Below are 18,240 nucleotides of genomic sequence, written 5' to 3' on the forward strand. Positions count from 1 at the left end.
TGGATTCAATCCCCAGTACCAAAAAAAAGATTTGTGAGATTTGGGAGATAGTTTATGGGATTTGTTTTTCATAGTAAATTTAAGAAATGCAACAAGTATTTTGCACTTATATCACATCTCAGTTTGAACTAACATTTCAAGTGTTCGATAGTCATATATCTGATAGAATCATACTAGAAAATAGATATAAATTTTTAAAATATTTAATCATTTATCATATGCATGTTTTGACATAGTCATAGCCAAATTAGAATTAATTTTGTATCTTTTTATAACTACATAACATTAAACAGAAAATACTATGTCAGGTTGTCATATAATTCTTCATGAAGATCATCACTGGCTACAGAAAATACTGTTGAATAGTTGTGCCACAATTTATTTAGCTCTTTCCCTATTATCAAACACATTCTGTCTCAGGTTCTAGGTCTAGGCCCCTTCTCTATCCTGCCACCGCTATATACCAAGTAACTAACATAGCTCTGTGCTCCTTTTAGGGCTAACATCTTCTCTTTTCCTCCCCATCTTTTGCTGCTAAAGAAAAGTGGATCTTTTTCTCCTATGTTTCTGTGGGGAAGAGAGCAAGTTAAGGAAGATCATCACATTTCCAAGGCCCTGACTAAATACCATATAATACCAAGGGTTTTCATACATGTTGCTTCTTAACATTTTACATCCTTAGGGTAGATTTGTTATTGATCCTGTTTTACAGTGCTTTTTTTTTTTTTTTTTTTTCTTTTGCAGTACTGGGAATTGAAGCACTTTATCACTAAGCTACATCCCCAACCCTTCTTATTTTTGAGACAGGGTCTTGCTAACCTGCCAAGTTGGTTTTAAAACTTGTGATTCTCCTTTCTCAATCCCCTGAGTTCCTAGGATTACAGGTGTGCCCTGCCCCACCAGGCTCACAGTGTTTTTGAAAATCAAATGACTATGTAAACTTCTTCAGGTGATGAAAACAGTCTATATCTTGCCTGTGGTAGTGTTTACACAAGTATATATACTTGGAAGGAATATGTCTGGCCTAATAAGGGCCGTTTAAATCCCAATCTACCTCAGCGTACGTGCCCAACTTCACAAGTATACACACACCTGTACAACCTTAAGTATAACAGTACAAATTTAAAGATCTTACAGTGGAAAATATTTTCTGATTTCCCCGTTTATTCTGACTTTGGTCCAATATCATTAATCATTTTGAAGACTAAGAATATTTAGAACTAAAACCAAAACAAAATTTTATCAAATGAGAAGGACTCCCATGAATCCTAAGCCTGAATTTATAGTAAAATTCTGCTGCAGAAGCTAAAACGCTACTGAACTAGTTTAACTGTTTTTTAATTCACCAAACCTAAAACAGCTTCTTGGGTGCCAATTTTGTGTATGTTATGTTATCTGACTACTTAGTATGAAATCCAGCAAGTTAGACCTTTTAAAAGCGATGAAATTAACCTTTTAGCTCTGACAAAGTGGATCAACATTTCAAGAAAACAGTATTAAACTTTATGTAAATTCTGTACTAATCACACTATATAAAACATTTGAAATTCGTGGGATTCTAATTAAAATGATTATGCAATCTAATTATACAATGATGAAAGAATTTTCCTAAAATATAAAAATTCAAATTCCTATATGAGTTAGCATTTCTTTAATAAGAGACAAATATAATTACATTGCAGAATACATAATTTCTCCATTGCTAAGTGGTTGCATAGGACTGAAAGTTTTTCACCTATGGCCTCAAACTCTTGCTGGATCACTTAAAGTGCAGTCCTAGCATCACAATAAAAAAAAAAAAAAAAAATAGAGAGAGAATCCAAACCAACCTTGATGAGAAGTAGTTGACACCGAAGATAGGCAGCAGAGAAGTCAGCTACTCCTGCCAACTCAGACTGAAGTTCTCCAAGTCTTTGCAGATCCCTATAGTACATAAAAACCCAAGCCAAAGGGTGAGAATAATGCCACCAACATAAAGATCAAGTCAAAAAGGTTTTATCATTTTACATCTAGTCATTAGTTTACTATCATTTTTCCTGGTTCTGGAGATTGACTGGCCTTGCATCCTGCTATGCCAACACTCTACCACTAAATTACACCCCCAATCCCTTTTTTAATTTTTTTATTTTTTTGAGTGTCATTAAGTTGCTAAGACTGGCCTCTAACTCGTGCTCCTCCTATTATCAGCTAAATAAGAAGCAGAAATTACAGGCATGGGTCACCAGCACCTGGCTGGTCATAAGTTTTTAAATGACAATACCAAATGCTGGAATGGTTATAATGAAATCAATTCACTCATACTTCTTTAGCAGTTTAAACTATTAACAAGTCTATTGGAAAGCAAAATTGTACTGTTATAAAACCACATACATGGTAAAATATTTTCATTAGAACCTTTGTGCTGAGAAAAGATCATAAGGGTAATATTCAACAGAAATATACAACTTTATGTCCTATAATATTCGTTTTGTGTGGAGTATTATACTAACAACTCAGTTAACTATGTAATGATCCAATAGTGGTAGAATTATTAAATATATTATGGTACATCCAGTCAATGAAATATTCTACAGGCATTAAAATACAAATGGAAAATAAGGTATATGATCTCAACTATGTAAATATATAGGAGAAAAACACAGTAAAGCAGTTTTCTGGATAGTGGTATTAGGGTTTTTTTCAGTGCCTTCTTCCAACTATATTTCCAAGGTTTTATACCAAGAACAAACATTTTTTCCTATCAGAAAAAAAAAATTTTTTTTAAAGGTATTGTGGTGGAACGACTTAACTGTTGGTTGCTACCCAGCTAGTCATTCTCTAATGCTTCATTACTAAAGAACCATGGTTTTATGCACAGCAACATGTCCCCGAACCCAATTCCAGGTAGAGTCTAATTCAACTAAGCCAGTGAATACAGGTCATCCCTCTGATTGTGTGACCTAAGTTGTTTTCATCAATCCAAATGAAAGGACTTATGTTCCATGCTTGGAGCAAGTTGGTTTGTCTGTCTCTCAGTAGACTAAGCAAGAATGCTTATAGTTCTGATTGCCATTGGCACCCACACAAAAACTCCACAGGAAAAAAATCTTAGGATAAAACCAATGCGGAGGACAAGAAAAATACAGAGACCCACAGAGAGAAAGTGGGTCCTTAATGGTATCATTAAGCTACTTGATCATACCATACCTCCAGTTTCCAGTTACATGAGGAAAAGTCTAAGTTCATCTGCTGTAACAAAGTATCATAGATGGGCTTATAATAAGCAAAAATTTATTTCTCACAGTTCTAGAAGCTAGGGAGTCCAAGATCAAGGTGCCTGCAGACTTGGTGTCTAGTGACCGCAGCTTTTCTCATAGAAAACAGCTTTTAGCTGTTTCCTTGATGGAAAGGATCAACAAGCTCCCTTTGGCCTCTTTTATGAGGACTCTAATCTCATTAATGAGGGCTCTATCCTCATGACCTAATTACCTCCCAAAGGCCTCACCTCCTCATATCATCACCTTAGGGGGCAGGATTTTAACATGTGAATTTTAGAGGAACATAAATATTCAGATCATAGTAAGACATAAATAAGCACTGTAAGCTAATCTGAGATGATGTTTTTCTGATATTTGGAATTTAAAACATCCTAACTGAATATGTAAGTAGGGACACAGACAGCAACCACTTAAAAACCTATCTGTGCCAGGTGTGGTGGCATGCACCTACAGTTCCAGATACTCAGAAGGCTAAGGCAGGAGGATCACTTGAGCCTAGGAGTTGGAGGCCAACCTGGGTAACCTAGTGAGACCCCCATTTATAAACAGTGTTTGCCTGTGGACAAGAAATTAAAAGCAGTACACACGTTTGTGCTGGGAGCTAGAATTATTGATGATTTAAAACATTGGTTTTTTTGAATAGGTAATACATACCTAAGGTATAGAATTATATCTATAGGGTACAGAATACAAAAGATCCTACAGGATGCAATTCAGTTCCCCTTCCTATACCTGTGTCCTGTTGCCCTACTATACTGTACACATTCTTAGTGACAACCACCATGACCAGATTCTTCTGAATTCTCCCAGATACACTGTGCATCTACAAAAAGTACTTGTTTCTGTTCTTTTTTGGTGGGAGAGGGACTAAACATGTGGGTTCATGTATATGTATATATGTTAACTAAAAATCCATCTCAGCATTCACAGAAATCTGCCTTATTATTTTTTGTTTCTTTGTTTTTGGTATGAGGATTAAACCCAGGTGCACTTGACTACTGAGATACATCCCTGGCCCTTTTTATTTTTTATTTTGAGATAGGGTCTCACTAAGTTGCTGAAGGTCTCACTCTGTTGATGAGGTTGGCCTCGAGCTTGTAATCCTCCTGCCTAAGCCTTCCACATTGCCTCATTATTTTTTAATGGCAACATCAAAATTCTTCATAGAAATAGTAACTGTGGGAAATCTGAAGATTTAAGTCACTAGGAAAGTTGAGTGTTCCAGGCATAAAATATCAGATTGTTTAGTAGCCTGGACAAAACTGTCTAGTGAACTAAGCACCTCTAATTTCATGCTCACTGGGCAACTTTAATGATAATTAATGTTGCCTCCTATGGACTTTGATACCAGGAAGGAGATGCCCTACGGAGGCATACAATGAACTATCCCTAGAGTGACTGGAGAAATTGGTGTCTATGGTATATATCATCTCTTGTGAGTTTAAGTAGCTTGAGTAGGTCCAGAAGTACCTGCTCACACATGGGAACCCAGTCCAATGAAAGGCAAGATGCTGGATGACCTAACTACACCTTGAAGTGCAATTTTGGGGGCTAGCTCTTCTCTCCCTTTCACTTTTTTATGATGCCTCTCTTATAAGAGAGAGTCCGGAACCATTCCACTTCTGAAGCATTACCTCCCTAAGAAAAGTCTGCTTTCTGTTACAATTAAAGAGAACTCTGACCAGCTGATCAGGTGTTTGACTGTCTCCAAGTGTTGTTATTCTGCTGCCCCTGGATTGTATCAATTGTCCTCCACATAGAACAAGATGCAACCTAACCCAATTAGCCATGGGAAATCTGGACTACTGTACAAAATGAAAACTTGTTAGCCCTGGGTGAAATCCTCTGTCCCAGTGTTTCCTCTCTGTACCTCTTCATGTTCACAATTCTCAGAAAGCCACAGTCTAGACATCCATTAGAAGACTACAAATTCTTTTATGAGAAAAGTACAAAGAGCACCTTCTCCATGCACTGTCCTGTGCTAGGTGTTTCCTTACTAGAGCTCATTTAATCCTCACAACATGAACTGCAATTAATCCCATTTTCACTGAGCATGAAACTAAAGACAAGCATTTAAGGAGTTTGCCCGAGGTCCCAGAATTAATAATGGGCAAAAGCAGGACATAATCCCAGGTCTGTATGACTCCAAAAGCTTTTTTTTTTTTTTTTAACTATATCATATTAAACCTCATGTATTTATGTGCTATTAAACTTTTTATTTTTTTATGAACTATATCAAATACAAAGAAGACAAAGCTGACCATTTTTATACAGATGTTATCTGGCAGGGCAAAAGTCACTCCCAGGAATATACACTTCAGCAATCCTCAGTCCATAATGTACATAAACAGAATATTTTAAGTATTAAAAGGAAACAAGGTTACATGTACTGTGATTTTAAAAAGTTTACACAATAGGCTGAACTAGTCAATTTTTAAAATCACTGGTAGTCAAAAAGATCCTAGATGGGCAAATCAAATGTTGTTTATGGCTACACATTTCTTTCAAATTCTACTGATCTCTAAGCATTAAATTTACACCTTTGTCCTTTAGAGGTTTGGTAGAACAGCAAAAAACTTCAGAAAATGCAAAGTAAGTACAAAGTCCTTACTTCATCCTTGCACCTAGATGGTTACATATTATAAACATTTATTTTCCACCTCTTTAATTAGTGGACTAGGTCCCAGACTACAAAACAGATGTTATCCCTTACAGACATTAACAGTTGCACAGTAATAGGAAGATTTTAAAGGATGCAACCATGAAATCCATTTTCTTTAGGATTGGAATGTAAAAGAATTCCCATAAGAAAACAAGTGTATTTCTATTGATTCCAAATAAATGAAGACCCAACGGTTTCAAATTAAAATGAACTGTTTTACTCCAAAATTCCAACTCTATTATGGAATACCACAGTGGTAAGATTCCTGAACCAATAATGTTTATTTTCAGTAACAGCTATTTCATGGACTTACACAAAAATCAAACTGAGAAATTAGAGATCATAACAGAGAAACAGCAGATAAATGACTGCAGAATTCCTTAAAAGACAATTCACCCTCATTCTCAGAGAACTTAAAATATTATTACAGTTATAAAAATTGGATTGGATTTACTGGCAAAATAGCAAGAGCATGTTCAGTGTGTTAAGGAATCCACAGTTAAATTTTCAAGCAAAATGTCATAGCTGTCCAATAATATCTATACAACTACTATTCTCAAAACACTTTCACCCTTATGACAATAAACTTCACAACAGTTCTACATGGTAGCTATGTAATACTCTTAAGTTTACAGATGAGGGAGTTGACTGCCTAAAATCTTGCACATAGGAAGTGACAAAATTAAGACTTGAACCAGTCCTTTTGGATTTCAAATTCCATACTACACGCTTTACATCAAACGAAGTGTTAACTAGATAGGAGGCTATCTAGTCCAGACTAGATAGGAGGCTATCTGGTCTGGTCCAGGCCTTTGTTCTACCTAGTCCTTGGTACATTCTCTCCTCTCCACTTGGCTAACTTTTATTCATTCTTCAGGTCATCACCTTAGACCATCCAAGGAAAGATTAGGTGCCCCCTCCCATTCTTCTAGAGAACACTAGGTTTACTCTACCACAGCATGTAAAGTGCAATTCTGCATTTCCTATTTACCTATTTCACTCATTAGGCTGCAGGACCCTCACAGCAGGGACTATCCTATTTACTACAGCAACCTTTCTGCCTAGCATAGTACCTGGCACATAGTGGATGCTCAGAAACCATACAGGGAATAAATAAACCCCAGCTCCTTCACCAGGAGCGCTACCTCACTCATTGTAAAAACGTAATTCTCATGAAATTATTTGCAAATTCAATGAAATAATAACAAAAAATACTTAGAAAAGTGGACATACAGTGGACATTTGAAAGACAGCAGCTCTTAGAAAACACCAAATTTATATCTGGAGATGAAATATGGCCAGAAGAAAATGCCATCAATAAAATTCTTTTTCTTTTATAATTTTATTTTGTTTTTTTTTAATGCAGTGCTGAGGATCAAACCCAGTGCCTCACACGTGTGAGGCAAGTGCTCTACCACTGAGTCACAACCCAGTCCTAAAATTCTCTTTTTTTAAAAATTTTCTGTAGTTGTAGATGGACAGCATGCTTTTATTTTATTTATTTTTATGCAGTGCTAAGGATCTAACCCAGTGCCTTAAACCTGCTAGGCAAGCACTCTGCCAATGAGCTACAACCCCTGCCCTATAAAATTCTTAAAAGTTAATTCCTGGTTAAGCCATCATAACTATAGTTTTCAACAAATATTAACTGAACCCCTATAAAAAAGGTATCCAAGGTACATTCATGAAGGCAAAGTAGTTATGTCAAGTCCCAGATAAAAAGCAAACAAACAAAAAATTCTCAGAGCCCTCACTGAACAACAGCAGACTTTCTACAGGAAATACCAGTGTGATTAAATAGAGGGTTGCTTGGATGACAATTAAGAGTCATGAGTACAATGGTGAAGTTTGTTTCACACTAAAATTAACAAATATATGGCCCAGTCCTAATCAGAGAACATTCTATATGAAACTCTGTTTACTTTTCAACAACTACAGAAATAGTCATTTGTGGCCAGGAATGGTGGCATGCACCAGTAATCCCAGGAACTTGGGAGACTGAGGCAGGAGGATGGCAAGTTTGAGGCCAGCCTCAGCAATTTAGCAAGGCCTTAAGCAATTCTGCAAGACAGTCACAAAAACAAAATAAAACCAAAACCAAACCAAATAAAAAAGGACTGGGAATGTAGCTTAGTGGTAAAGCATCCTTGGTTTCAACCCCCAGTACCAAAAAGAAGAAAAGGTGGAGGAGGAAGAAGAAATAATTCTCCAAGTACCCTAGATATCATCTGATTTAATCTCCTCCTCCCGGAGGACTCCTCTTCTTTGCTGCATATCACTAAATGCTAGATTCAAATCCTGGTTGTGCCACTTCCTAGCAAATTACTTTATGTCTATAATAATGTTTGTAAAGCATAGCAGGCCCCCAGTGCTACTGTTCCCTTGGTTTTCCATTCTAGATCTATTACCATCTAGAGTACTCTCCTGAAAATCCACTCAAATTATAATGCCCAGGACTGGCCACCAGCACTGAAACATCAGTCTTGCCACCCCAAAGCCCAGTACACAAATCACTTTGTAAAACTTAGATCATGAAGGCAACTCACATCAACAGGTGTTTACTGAACACCTACTAACAACCAAGAATGCGGCTTTGGGGCGTTTTGCACTTGCTTTAGTGTCAACAGGATAATAGTGTCAAAGACAAAACCTAAATGTTTAATCAGACAGGGGCAAGTCAGGAAATAGAGCCTATTTTCCTGGGCTCAGGGTCAACAACCTCCATCTAGTGGCCTCCAAAATTAAGCACTATGATGAAGGGGAAGAAGAGAAAAAACTATAATTGAGGCAGCACTTCATAAAAGACAGAGAGGACTTGTATCATGACTTCCAGAACCATGGACTGTCCATCACTTACAGTAGAGACAACAAACATTATCTGTAAAAGGTCAGGTAGCAAATATTTGAGGCTTTACAGGCTGTATGGTCTCTGTGGCAACTATTCAACTCTGCTATTGTAGCATGAAAGCAGTCAGAGACAAGGACTAAACAAATAAGTGTGGCTATGCTTTGGATGGAACCCAGGCCTTGCACATACTAGGGAAGCACTCTGCAACTGAACTAGGCCCCCAGCCCTCAATTAAATCTTACAAAAGCAGGCAGAAGGCTAGATTTGATCCACAGGCTTTACTTTGGGGACCCCTAGTTTAGAGAACTGTTCCTGGCACACTGCAGGCACTGAAGATATCAAGTATATGACTGAATGAACAGTATCAAGAGGACATATTGTCACACTAAAACAATTTCAACTGTAAAAAAAAATATTCCATTTTACTTATTCTTTATTATTGCTGATTACAGTGATGGTATTCACATGAACATTTCATCACTTAGACTCTGATTTAGCAGTCAATGCAACTTTCTTCAATAGGTACAACTTGTTAAGGATTTGAGCTGCTCTACAATCTCCGGCTAATCTATCACTGCAAAGCAGGCAATAACTAAGTCCATTCAGTATGTAACAAGCTTTCACTTGAGCTTTGTTTTTAGCAGCAGCTATCATTTCTGGTGGGACCACCACCATCAATTTGCAATGCCGGGTTCACAGCAGGATTTTCTTGGCAAGTTGTGAGACTGTGTTAACTTGCCTTGTTTGGGGCCCAGAACTACTGGAGGCCCCACAGATATAGTAGCTAAGGAGACCCTAGATATAAGAAAAACTATGGGCCTCTACAGGGCTTTCCCAGAGCGTGGTATACTATGTGCCCCCAGCATGCTACATGCTTTCTCATGCCTTTGTTCATGCCCAAACTCTCACACACACCCACAGAGGGAAGGATTCTGCCCTCAAACTTGCTTGCATGACTGCACTCCCAGAAGTTGAGGGATGCCAGGTTTTTACAGGGCTACTAGCAGTTTGGTAGCTCGGGAACAGACTGTGGCTTTGGCTCACTCACACAGATTCCAATCATCTAATGCATTTTCCTAGACTACACAGGCTGCAAAGTTAAAACTGCATTTCCCAGAGTCTTTTGAGCAAGGTTCCAGATGTGACTTCTTATTAGTCAAGCAAACATACTCATGAATTTTACATAGAGAACAAAGTTGGAAGGGGAAAAGGGCAGAGTGCAGGACATGGTTCTGGAGCCAGCAGCTTTATCAGTGACAATCTGACTGAACAGGCAGCTTTCTGATCCTGGAAGGAACAGCAGCTCCCTTGGTGACCTCTGGAAATCATTGTAGCACTGGAAATAATTCCTAGAAATTCAACCTAGTCTGTTTCTTTATTCTTCCCAACAATTCTGTGAGTCATGTAACATGCTGCAATAAGTTTCTTTCTGCTTAGTTAATAGCCTATTTTGTTTTCTATAAACAAACTCTTAAGTTATAAACTTTCTTAGATTAAACAAGTATCAGGTGGTAGAGCTCAGAATTGAACCCAAATCAATCTACCATGGAAGCCTCATTCACTCAGTCACTATTCTACACCACTGCAGTTCTGTGAGGATACCATGTCTACTGGCTCTTCAGATGTTTGCTGCAGGTGAATTTTCTTCTACACCTAGACTATCAAACTGACATGCTCAGTCAACATTCTACACTAGCTAAAGGTCTTCTTTTATTGGAGGGCGGGGTACCAGGGATTGAACTCAGGGGCACTCAACCACTAAGTCACATCCCCAGCCCTATTTTATATTTTATTTAGAGACAGGCTCTCGCTGAGTTGCTTAGCACCGTGCTTTTGCTGAGGCTAGCTTTGAACCTGTGATTCTCCTGCCTCAGCCCCCCAAGTCACTGGGATTACCATTGCACCCAGCTAAAAGGTCTTCTTTTTAAAGCATTCCTGATCACTGCCACACTAATGAGCCAGGGACTTACATCTATTTTACTAGAGCACCTATGCTTTCCTCCACTGTAGTGTTCACAAATTAATGATTTCTCACTCTCCTCAGCATCTAGAACAAAGTCATAGTTAATGCTGCTAAGTGAATAAATGAGTGAATCATATGACATGAACTAAAATAACAGGGTCAATAACTTGAAGAATCGTTCAGTTGGACTGCTTCAAAACATGTTAAGGTGTGATAATGTACAGGAAAAACATTGGTAACTATCATCATAATTCTTTGTCTATGTCTCCCTTGCTTACATGAGGTCCAACAGGGCAGAATCCTACCTAACCGATCTGCATGTAGCATAGAGCTTGCTTCTCAGTATATTAATAATTATAACTGAATATTCTTCAGGGAATATCAAAAGAGATCTCCACCAAGCTACAAATGATATCACATTTTTCTATCCTTATTTTTGGTATTGGAGATTGAACCCAGAGATGTTTTAACACTGAACTACATCACCATTCCTTTTTAATTTCTTATTTTGAGAAAGGGTCTTACTAAGTTACTGAGGCTGGCCTCAAATTTGCAATCCTCCTACCTCAGTCTTGCGAGTAGCTGGGATTACAGGTGTGTACCACTGCATTGGTTTGTCTTTCTTTTAAAGAGAAAACAATTCTGCTTTTATTAAAGGCAAATGGTTTCAATTATTTTCAAATCATTTGGGCCATTTTAATATGATCTGGCAGAGCCTGTTAGTTGTTCTCAAATATCTTCTCTCCCCTTTTTCCTCAGTAATATTACAAATCAGCAAATGCTAACCAGACACCAATCATTCCAGAGTAAAGACAGAATTTCCTAACTTCCTGTTCCTAGATATGGCCATGGGACTTATCCTCAGGAAAACAGTAAGCCTAAGACTAGAATGTGCAAGTATTGGGACATGCCTTTAAAAGCAGGTGGAGGATTCAGGTATAGTGGCCCACACCTGTAATCCCAGCAAATCTGAAAGCTGAGACAGGAGGACTGCAAGTTCGAGGCAGTCTTAACAACTTAACAAGGCCCTAAGCAATTTAGTAAGATATCGTCTCAATAAATAAATAAAAAGGGCTAGAGATGTGGCTCGGTGGTTAAGCACCGGTAGGGTCAATCCCTAGTACCAAAAAAGAAAAAGAAAAAGGAAAAGAAGGTGGGGTGGAAAAAATACTGTTCTCTTGCCCTTTCCTTTTTCCCATGGGCTAGAATATAGAGGAGATAGTTAGATTTTGAATTGTTAGGCAGAGACTACTCGATGCAGAAGATGGAGACACAAGTAAGAATAGGCCTAGACCCATGATGGTCATCTTAGCTCTCTCTGTGCTGTCTACAAGAGAGAATTAAAATGTCATCCTATTAATCCACAGTTATCTGGCATTTATCATTCACCCCAACTAATATACAAGAAAGAAAAAGTAAAACAGCTTCTTTGTAACTATTTGTTTTATTCTAATTATCAATTGAGTCATTAATACAAACAGCATTGTGTTAGTCAGTTTTATGTCACTGTGACCCAAAATACCTGACAAGAACAATTTGGAGAAGGTAAAGTTTATTTTGGCTCATGGTTTCAGAGACTTGGTTCATGGTTAGCTGACTCCATTGCTCTGGGCCCAAGGTGAGACAGAACATCACAGAGTGTGGTGGAGAGATGCTATTCTACTCATGGTAGCCAGGAAGTAGAGAGAGAGGGAAAGGAACCACACAAAAGGTGAATCCTTCCAGAGCAGGCCCAAGAGACCTACCTCCTCCAGCTATTCCCCACCTGCCTACAGTTACCACCTAGTTAGTCCATTTCAACTAGGATGGACTGATTAGGCTGTGGCTCTAATTATGTCACCTCTGAATATTCCTGTATAAACAGAGAAGCTTTGGTATCTCATATTCTCCAAGCCATAACAAGTTTTTACCCCCTATCCCCCAGTCCCTTGCACATGGTAAGCACTTTACAACTGGACAGCATCCCAGTTCCATAAACAGCATTTAAAAAAAAATAAGCTCAAACCACAGTCTGACACAAATCAAAACAAATCGCAAAAAAAATGAGAGTATGGGCCAACAGAATCAGAAAACGAAGCCTAATAACCAACAACAGAATTCAGATCAGTCAAGAAAGCATGACAATGCTGATGCTGTCCAAGGAAGCAGAAATCAACATACCTGATGGTGAACTCGAGCAGCTCCTGGGCTCCCTGAGGGTCCAGATGCTGGAGACTATATACTCTTTCGAGGCTTTGCTGCAGAAATTGTTGGGAAGGATCCTCATGGGGTGTGATGTTGGGGGAGACTGCAGGTGACACTAGTTTTCTACCTGGCAACTAAGCAAACACAGTGGGATAACAATTCAATAAGTTCTTTGACTCAGTTTGTGGTAACAAAAGAAACAACAATAACAAAATGTGAACCAAACAAAGCAAAGAAAAAAGCTAGCAGGGTCTGTAAATATCCTTTTTTCCCCCTTCTTCATCTACAGTGGGGGAGTGGGTTTCAGGGATAAAAAGAGAAAGGCAGGGCTAGAGATATAGCTCAGTTGGTAGAGTGCTTGTCTCACAAGCACAAGGCCCTGGGTTCAATCCCCAGCACCACCAAAAAAAAAAAAAGAGAGAGAAAGGCAGAGAGAATATGAGAATGCAAATATGGCCCATCCAATACAGTCATAGCTGCCAGAAGAAAAGGAATGGTATATTATTTTCTGTTGTGAATGGGACTAAAAATCAATCATTGTTACATTTGTCTTTAAACATCATTTTTCATTTCATGAGTGATGACATTCCCAAATGTTTATGTCATATGCCACAAAAATATTTTATGAGTATAATGATAACTCTTGTTCTTTTTAAAAAAATTTTTAGATGTTGACAGACCTTTATTTTATTCATTTATTTATATGCAGTGCTGAGAATCAAACCCAGTGCCTCACACATACTAGGCAAGCGCTCTACTACCAAGCCACAACCCCAGTCCCGTAACTCTTTTTCTTACTATTAAGAAGAGGTTACCTTTCAAGAAAGGGATGGGGAGGGGAAAGCAAAGAGGATTTCACTTTTCCTTTGTATCTTCTATAGTTTAAATTTTTAACCACAGACAAATATCATTCTAAAAAAAAATCATTTGGTGCTACCCAAATAGGAATGAATTAATACAAATAGCTTGACTATTCAGCATACAGCATTCACTATCCATTTCAAAATTTTGTATCTCTAGATTTTAAAAATGTTTTATTATTAAAAAGTAAACACTTGTTCAGAATTATGGCTTCATGAAATTGTTAAAATATAATAGTTTATCTCTAGTCTAAAATACAACCTCTTGTACCTGAATCTTTTTTTTCTTGCCTAACATATAATTGGAAACCCCGGAATAGGGACTGGAGGTATAGCTAGCACACCCTGGGTTTGATCTCCAGCACTGCCCACAAAACAAACAAACAAAACAAGGGGGTGAGGGAGGATACAGAAACAAAAGTGAATGGGAGAGAGACCAAGAGAGAAAGTAAATAAATGAATGAATGAGTTTCCAGAGAACATGAAGTAAATTCTCTGCTGCTTAATTCCACAAAGCACCAAAAATCAAAAAAGCAAGGAAAACAGATGTTTTCAACATACCCTCAAGGCAGGAACAAGATGAGAAAGACTGTCTCGGAGGTAGGCATAGTGCCTGAAGGTGTGATCTGAGAACAATGCTGGCATTGTTGGACAGGTTTTAGCAGCATTGAAAATAAGCACCAAAACTGCAATGTCTGATGGATAAGTGGGTTAAGTAAGCTTGTAAGTATAAAAAATTGAGCTTGGCCAGAATCTGGCACCCAAATTCCCACTAAGAGACTGATTTTCTGATAATCAAAGAAATGCAAATTCAAACACGGAGATACACTCCCCGACTCTACCCATATTCCAATTCTCAAAAGGTTTTTAAAAAATAATGCCCAGCGTTACTGAATGTATCAAAAAATATAAACTAGGGTTAGGGATATAGCTCGGTTGGTAGAGTGCTTGCCTTGCAAGCACAAGACCCTGGGTTCAATCCCTAGTACTGCAAAACAAAACAAAACAAACAAAAACACCAAACTCTAGGTATACTGCCTATTATAGTATATTATAGCACAATTCTTTTGCATAATAGTTTGGTACCAGGCACTAAGAGTCTTATGGTGCATGTCTATAATCCCACTGGCTCAGGAGGTTGAGGCAGGAGGATCACAAGTTCAAAGCCAGCCTCAGCAGCTTAGGAAGACCCTAACTCAAAATAAAAAAAAAGAATTGGAGATTTGGCTCAGTGGTTAAAAGTGTCCCTGGGTTTACTCCCCTGGTATCACAAAAAAAAAAAAGGCCTTATGAATTCTAAGTTACTCTATATCTCTATTTGTATTTCACTTATTAGATAAGAGTATTATACATTCATTCCAAAATAATACGTATGCTGGAATTTAGCTCAGCAGTAGAGCACACATTAGTAAGCAAAGTCCTTGAGGGGTTTTATCCCCAGCAAAACACACACACACACACACACACACACACACGAACACACACAAATTTATGAAGAATTTACAATATTGTATCATAAACATTTTTCATTGTAAGTTAAAAAAAAGCAGGCTGTAAAGCACAGAGAACATGACAGCAGCTATTTTCAAATATTTGTTGATGAAATAAACTGTGATAAAATAACAAGAGCAAATTTCCAACCCCAAACTTTAAAAAAAATGAAATTCACCAAAATATTAAGATTATTTTTCCCTGGGTGCTATAGCATTTGCACAGAGTCCCAGCAACTCAGGAGGCTGAAGTGGAAGGATCACTTGCACCCAGGAGTTCAAGACTAGCCTGCGTAACACAGTAAGACCCCCCATTTAAAAAAAAAAAAAAAAAAAAAAAAAAGGAAAAAAGGATCACTTTAGTTAGTAAAACTTTAGGTGTTTAAAATACAAAGTTCATTCTTTTTATAACTTTGGTTTTTCTTTCTATAAATTTTATAATGGGAGAAAAATTAGAAATTAAAAGATAAACATGTCTCAAAACCTCCATGTTTCCCTATGATAGAGGCTAAAATGTCCTCACCTAATATCCACACTTCCTTTTTCCTAACTAATAGAACACTAATTTTATCCCAGTTAGCCTCTAACTTCCTTCCTAGAACCTGGACCTGATAAATAAGAGTTCTAGGCACAACCTTGGACAACTAAAAATAGCAGAACAGAAAGAGCCTGAATCACCAAGAATAATGTGGAGCTGCTGTAATGTGGAATAGAACTGAAATGTCTACCTCCAGACTTTTCTTGCATTGGAGAAAAATGAACACCTTAATATGTTTAAGCTACATTTGGGGGCAATCTCTTGTTTTTTGCAGTCAAATTTAATTCATAAGCAATAGTATCTTCCAACTACAAAGTATCTTCCCAAAATAGGCTTCCAAAATGTTCTAATTTTTTTTATTAGAGCATTATAGTTATACATCGTAGTTGGGTTCATTTTGACAAAGTCATAAACGCATGGAAGTTTGATTTACTCCATTTCAGTCCCCATTCCTCAGTCTCTTTCCCTCACTTCCTCCCTTCCCTATTCTCCTTCCTCTGGATCTTCCTTTTGCTTATTTATTTTAAAAATATTTTTAGTTGTTGATGGGTCTTTATTTATTTATTTATATGCTGTGCTCAAAATCGAACCCAGTGCCTCACACATGCTAGACGAGCACTCTACCACTGAGCTACAACTCCAGCCCCATTTAATTTTGATTGGTGCTTTTTACATATACATAAAGATGGAATTCCCTGAGGTATGTTGTGTGTGTTGTGTGTGTGTGTGTGTGTGTGTGTGTGTGTGGTGCTTTTTATTAATGTGAAAGGGTTTTCAGATTTCATAGCACTTCAAAATATCATCTGAGATTAGTGATAAGACCTAGCCCACAAGTCCCTCTCTGATGAACTAACTTTCAAATTAATACACCTTTAGAAGTAAAAGTTCTTTCTTAGAGGAAACACAGTTAGGCATTATTTAATATATTATACAAAGCTTTAAAAAATATTCACAAAGCTTTAAAAAATATTCTCAAAGTCACCATGAAAATAAACAAAAGGAATTAAGGGAAAAACAACAGAAACCTTCATCTAACAGCCTGTAATTTGACTGATCCATGTGTTTCAACAAATATCCCTAAACCTCATGGATCTGCTCATAAAGCAAAAGGAACCCTAGGAGAGAATCGATAAACCAATGTAAATGTATTCCCATTACCATTACCAGAAACAATCTAGTCCCATGGTTTGCTGCAGGAGGCTATCACAAATCCACTGAACTTGTATTAGAAACAGAATAATCATACAGACTGGCTCATGTCATTGTTTCCCTCAGGTTGCAGATCAAATTAAACACAGTGTAAGACAGGGGAAAGTGCACAGGCTTCAAAATTGGATTTCTGGCTTTATATCTCAGATCTGCTTCTCGAGAGTCATTTAAACTCTATAAACCTGTTTCCTCATCTATAAACTATTTTCCTGTTTGCAAGATTGTTTAGAAGATCAGTGATAAAATGTATAAAACATTTAATGAGTATATGGACTACAATAGATGCTAAAAAAATGAATTACTGTGAAAACGACAATGAAAGCTGAGACTAATAATCACCAGACTTTCTCAAACTCTTTTTATCTAAAGGAAATGGAAAAAACAAAACAAAACTCAGACCACTGCAGCTACACCGTGAACAGATTCCAAGGTAGCCAATCAAGTCAGTGGGAACCATCATAAGCACAAAGGATACAGGCTGGGTCATCCATGTCCGGTTCAGCTGTGTCAAAAAATGGGTGAGTGCTCAAGAGCTCTGGCACCAAAGGAAGCACCAGGGTTGGATGCCGACTTCCCAGGAACTTCAAGCACCTGAAAAAAACAAACAAAAACCCACTTCAATAAATTAATAAGTGACTTCAGAAAGTACCAGCAATTAGAATCAGAAAACTTGATTTGGAATTAGAAATTCTCAAGTTATTCAATTATTCTGGAACTCAGTTAATGCATTTTAAAAGATTGGTTATTATGAAGACAAAAGAACTGGTATGGCAGATATTACTAGTTGTTTAGCCATTTAACCAACAGCCATTTCCCCCACTTTCCTTGCCAAGAGAGCCCTGATTTTCTTCAGGTAACAGGCAGAATGCAAAGTGCTCTGAGAAGGTAAACACAGCCCAAAGGTTTGGTCTAAAAACACACTGGCAATCCCCCTTCTCATTTTCCAGCGACTGGTTTGCTGGGAGGCAAGTAACCCAGTTCTGGTCAATGGAACAAGAGAGGAAGTCTGGTGGACGGCATCTCAAGAATGTTTTTCTAACCAAATAAAAGGAGAAATGCATGAAAAGGAATGTTCCTTCCTTTCTGTACTTAGATGTTGTCTTATGAGGCAGCCATCTTGCCAACTATGAGGTTAAAGCCAAGAGAACTGCAGAGAAATCAACCAGGGTGCTAATCCTGTTAAGCTGTTTAATGACCAATCCTGAAGCCAACCTTCTTGTTATGTAAAA

The 18,240-nt window shown here is 37.7% G+C and overlaps 1 protein-coding gene and 1 pseudogene across 3 annotated transcripts in view; one reads left to right on the plus strand and one right to left on the minus strand.

The window, feature by feature from the left end:
* Positions 1–18,240, plus strand: part of LOC306640671 (coiled-coil domain-containing protein 43-like) — a 436,234-nt pseudogene that overhangs the window by 35,226 nt on the left and 382,768 nt on the right. The gene's annotated exons all lie outside the window — the stretch shown is intronic.
* INTS4 (integrator complex subunit 4) overlaps positions 1–18,240 on the minus strand; it is a 101,991-nt gene that overhangs the window by 29,730 nt on the left and 54,021 nt on the right. For both annotated transcript variants that reach the window (XM_079105092.1, XM_079105093.1), the window contains exons 13-16: positions 17,487–17,602; positions 14,336–14,469; positions 12,891–13,048; positions 1,830–1,923 (exon numbers count right to left, since the gene is read on the minus strand). In XM_079105092.1, the coding sequence (XP_078961218.1) occupies positions 1,830–1,923; positions 12,891–13,048; positions 14,336–14,469; positions 17,487–17,602 (502 nt within the window). The remainder of the gene's footprint in view (positions 1–1,829; positions 1,924–12,890; positions 13,049–14,335; positions 14,470–17,486; positions 17,603–18,240) is intronic.

The sequence above is a fragment of the Sciurus vulgaris genome (assembly GCF_902686455.1).
Source record: "Sciurus vulgaris genome assembly, chromosome: 11".
In the NCBI taxonomy this organism is placed as follows: Eukaryota; Metazoa; Chordata; class Mammalia; order Rodentia; family Sciuridae; genus Sciurus; species Sciurus vulgaris.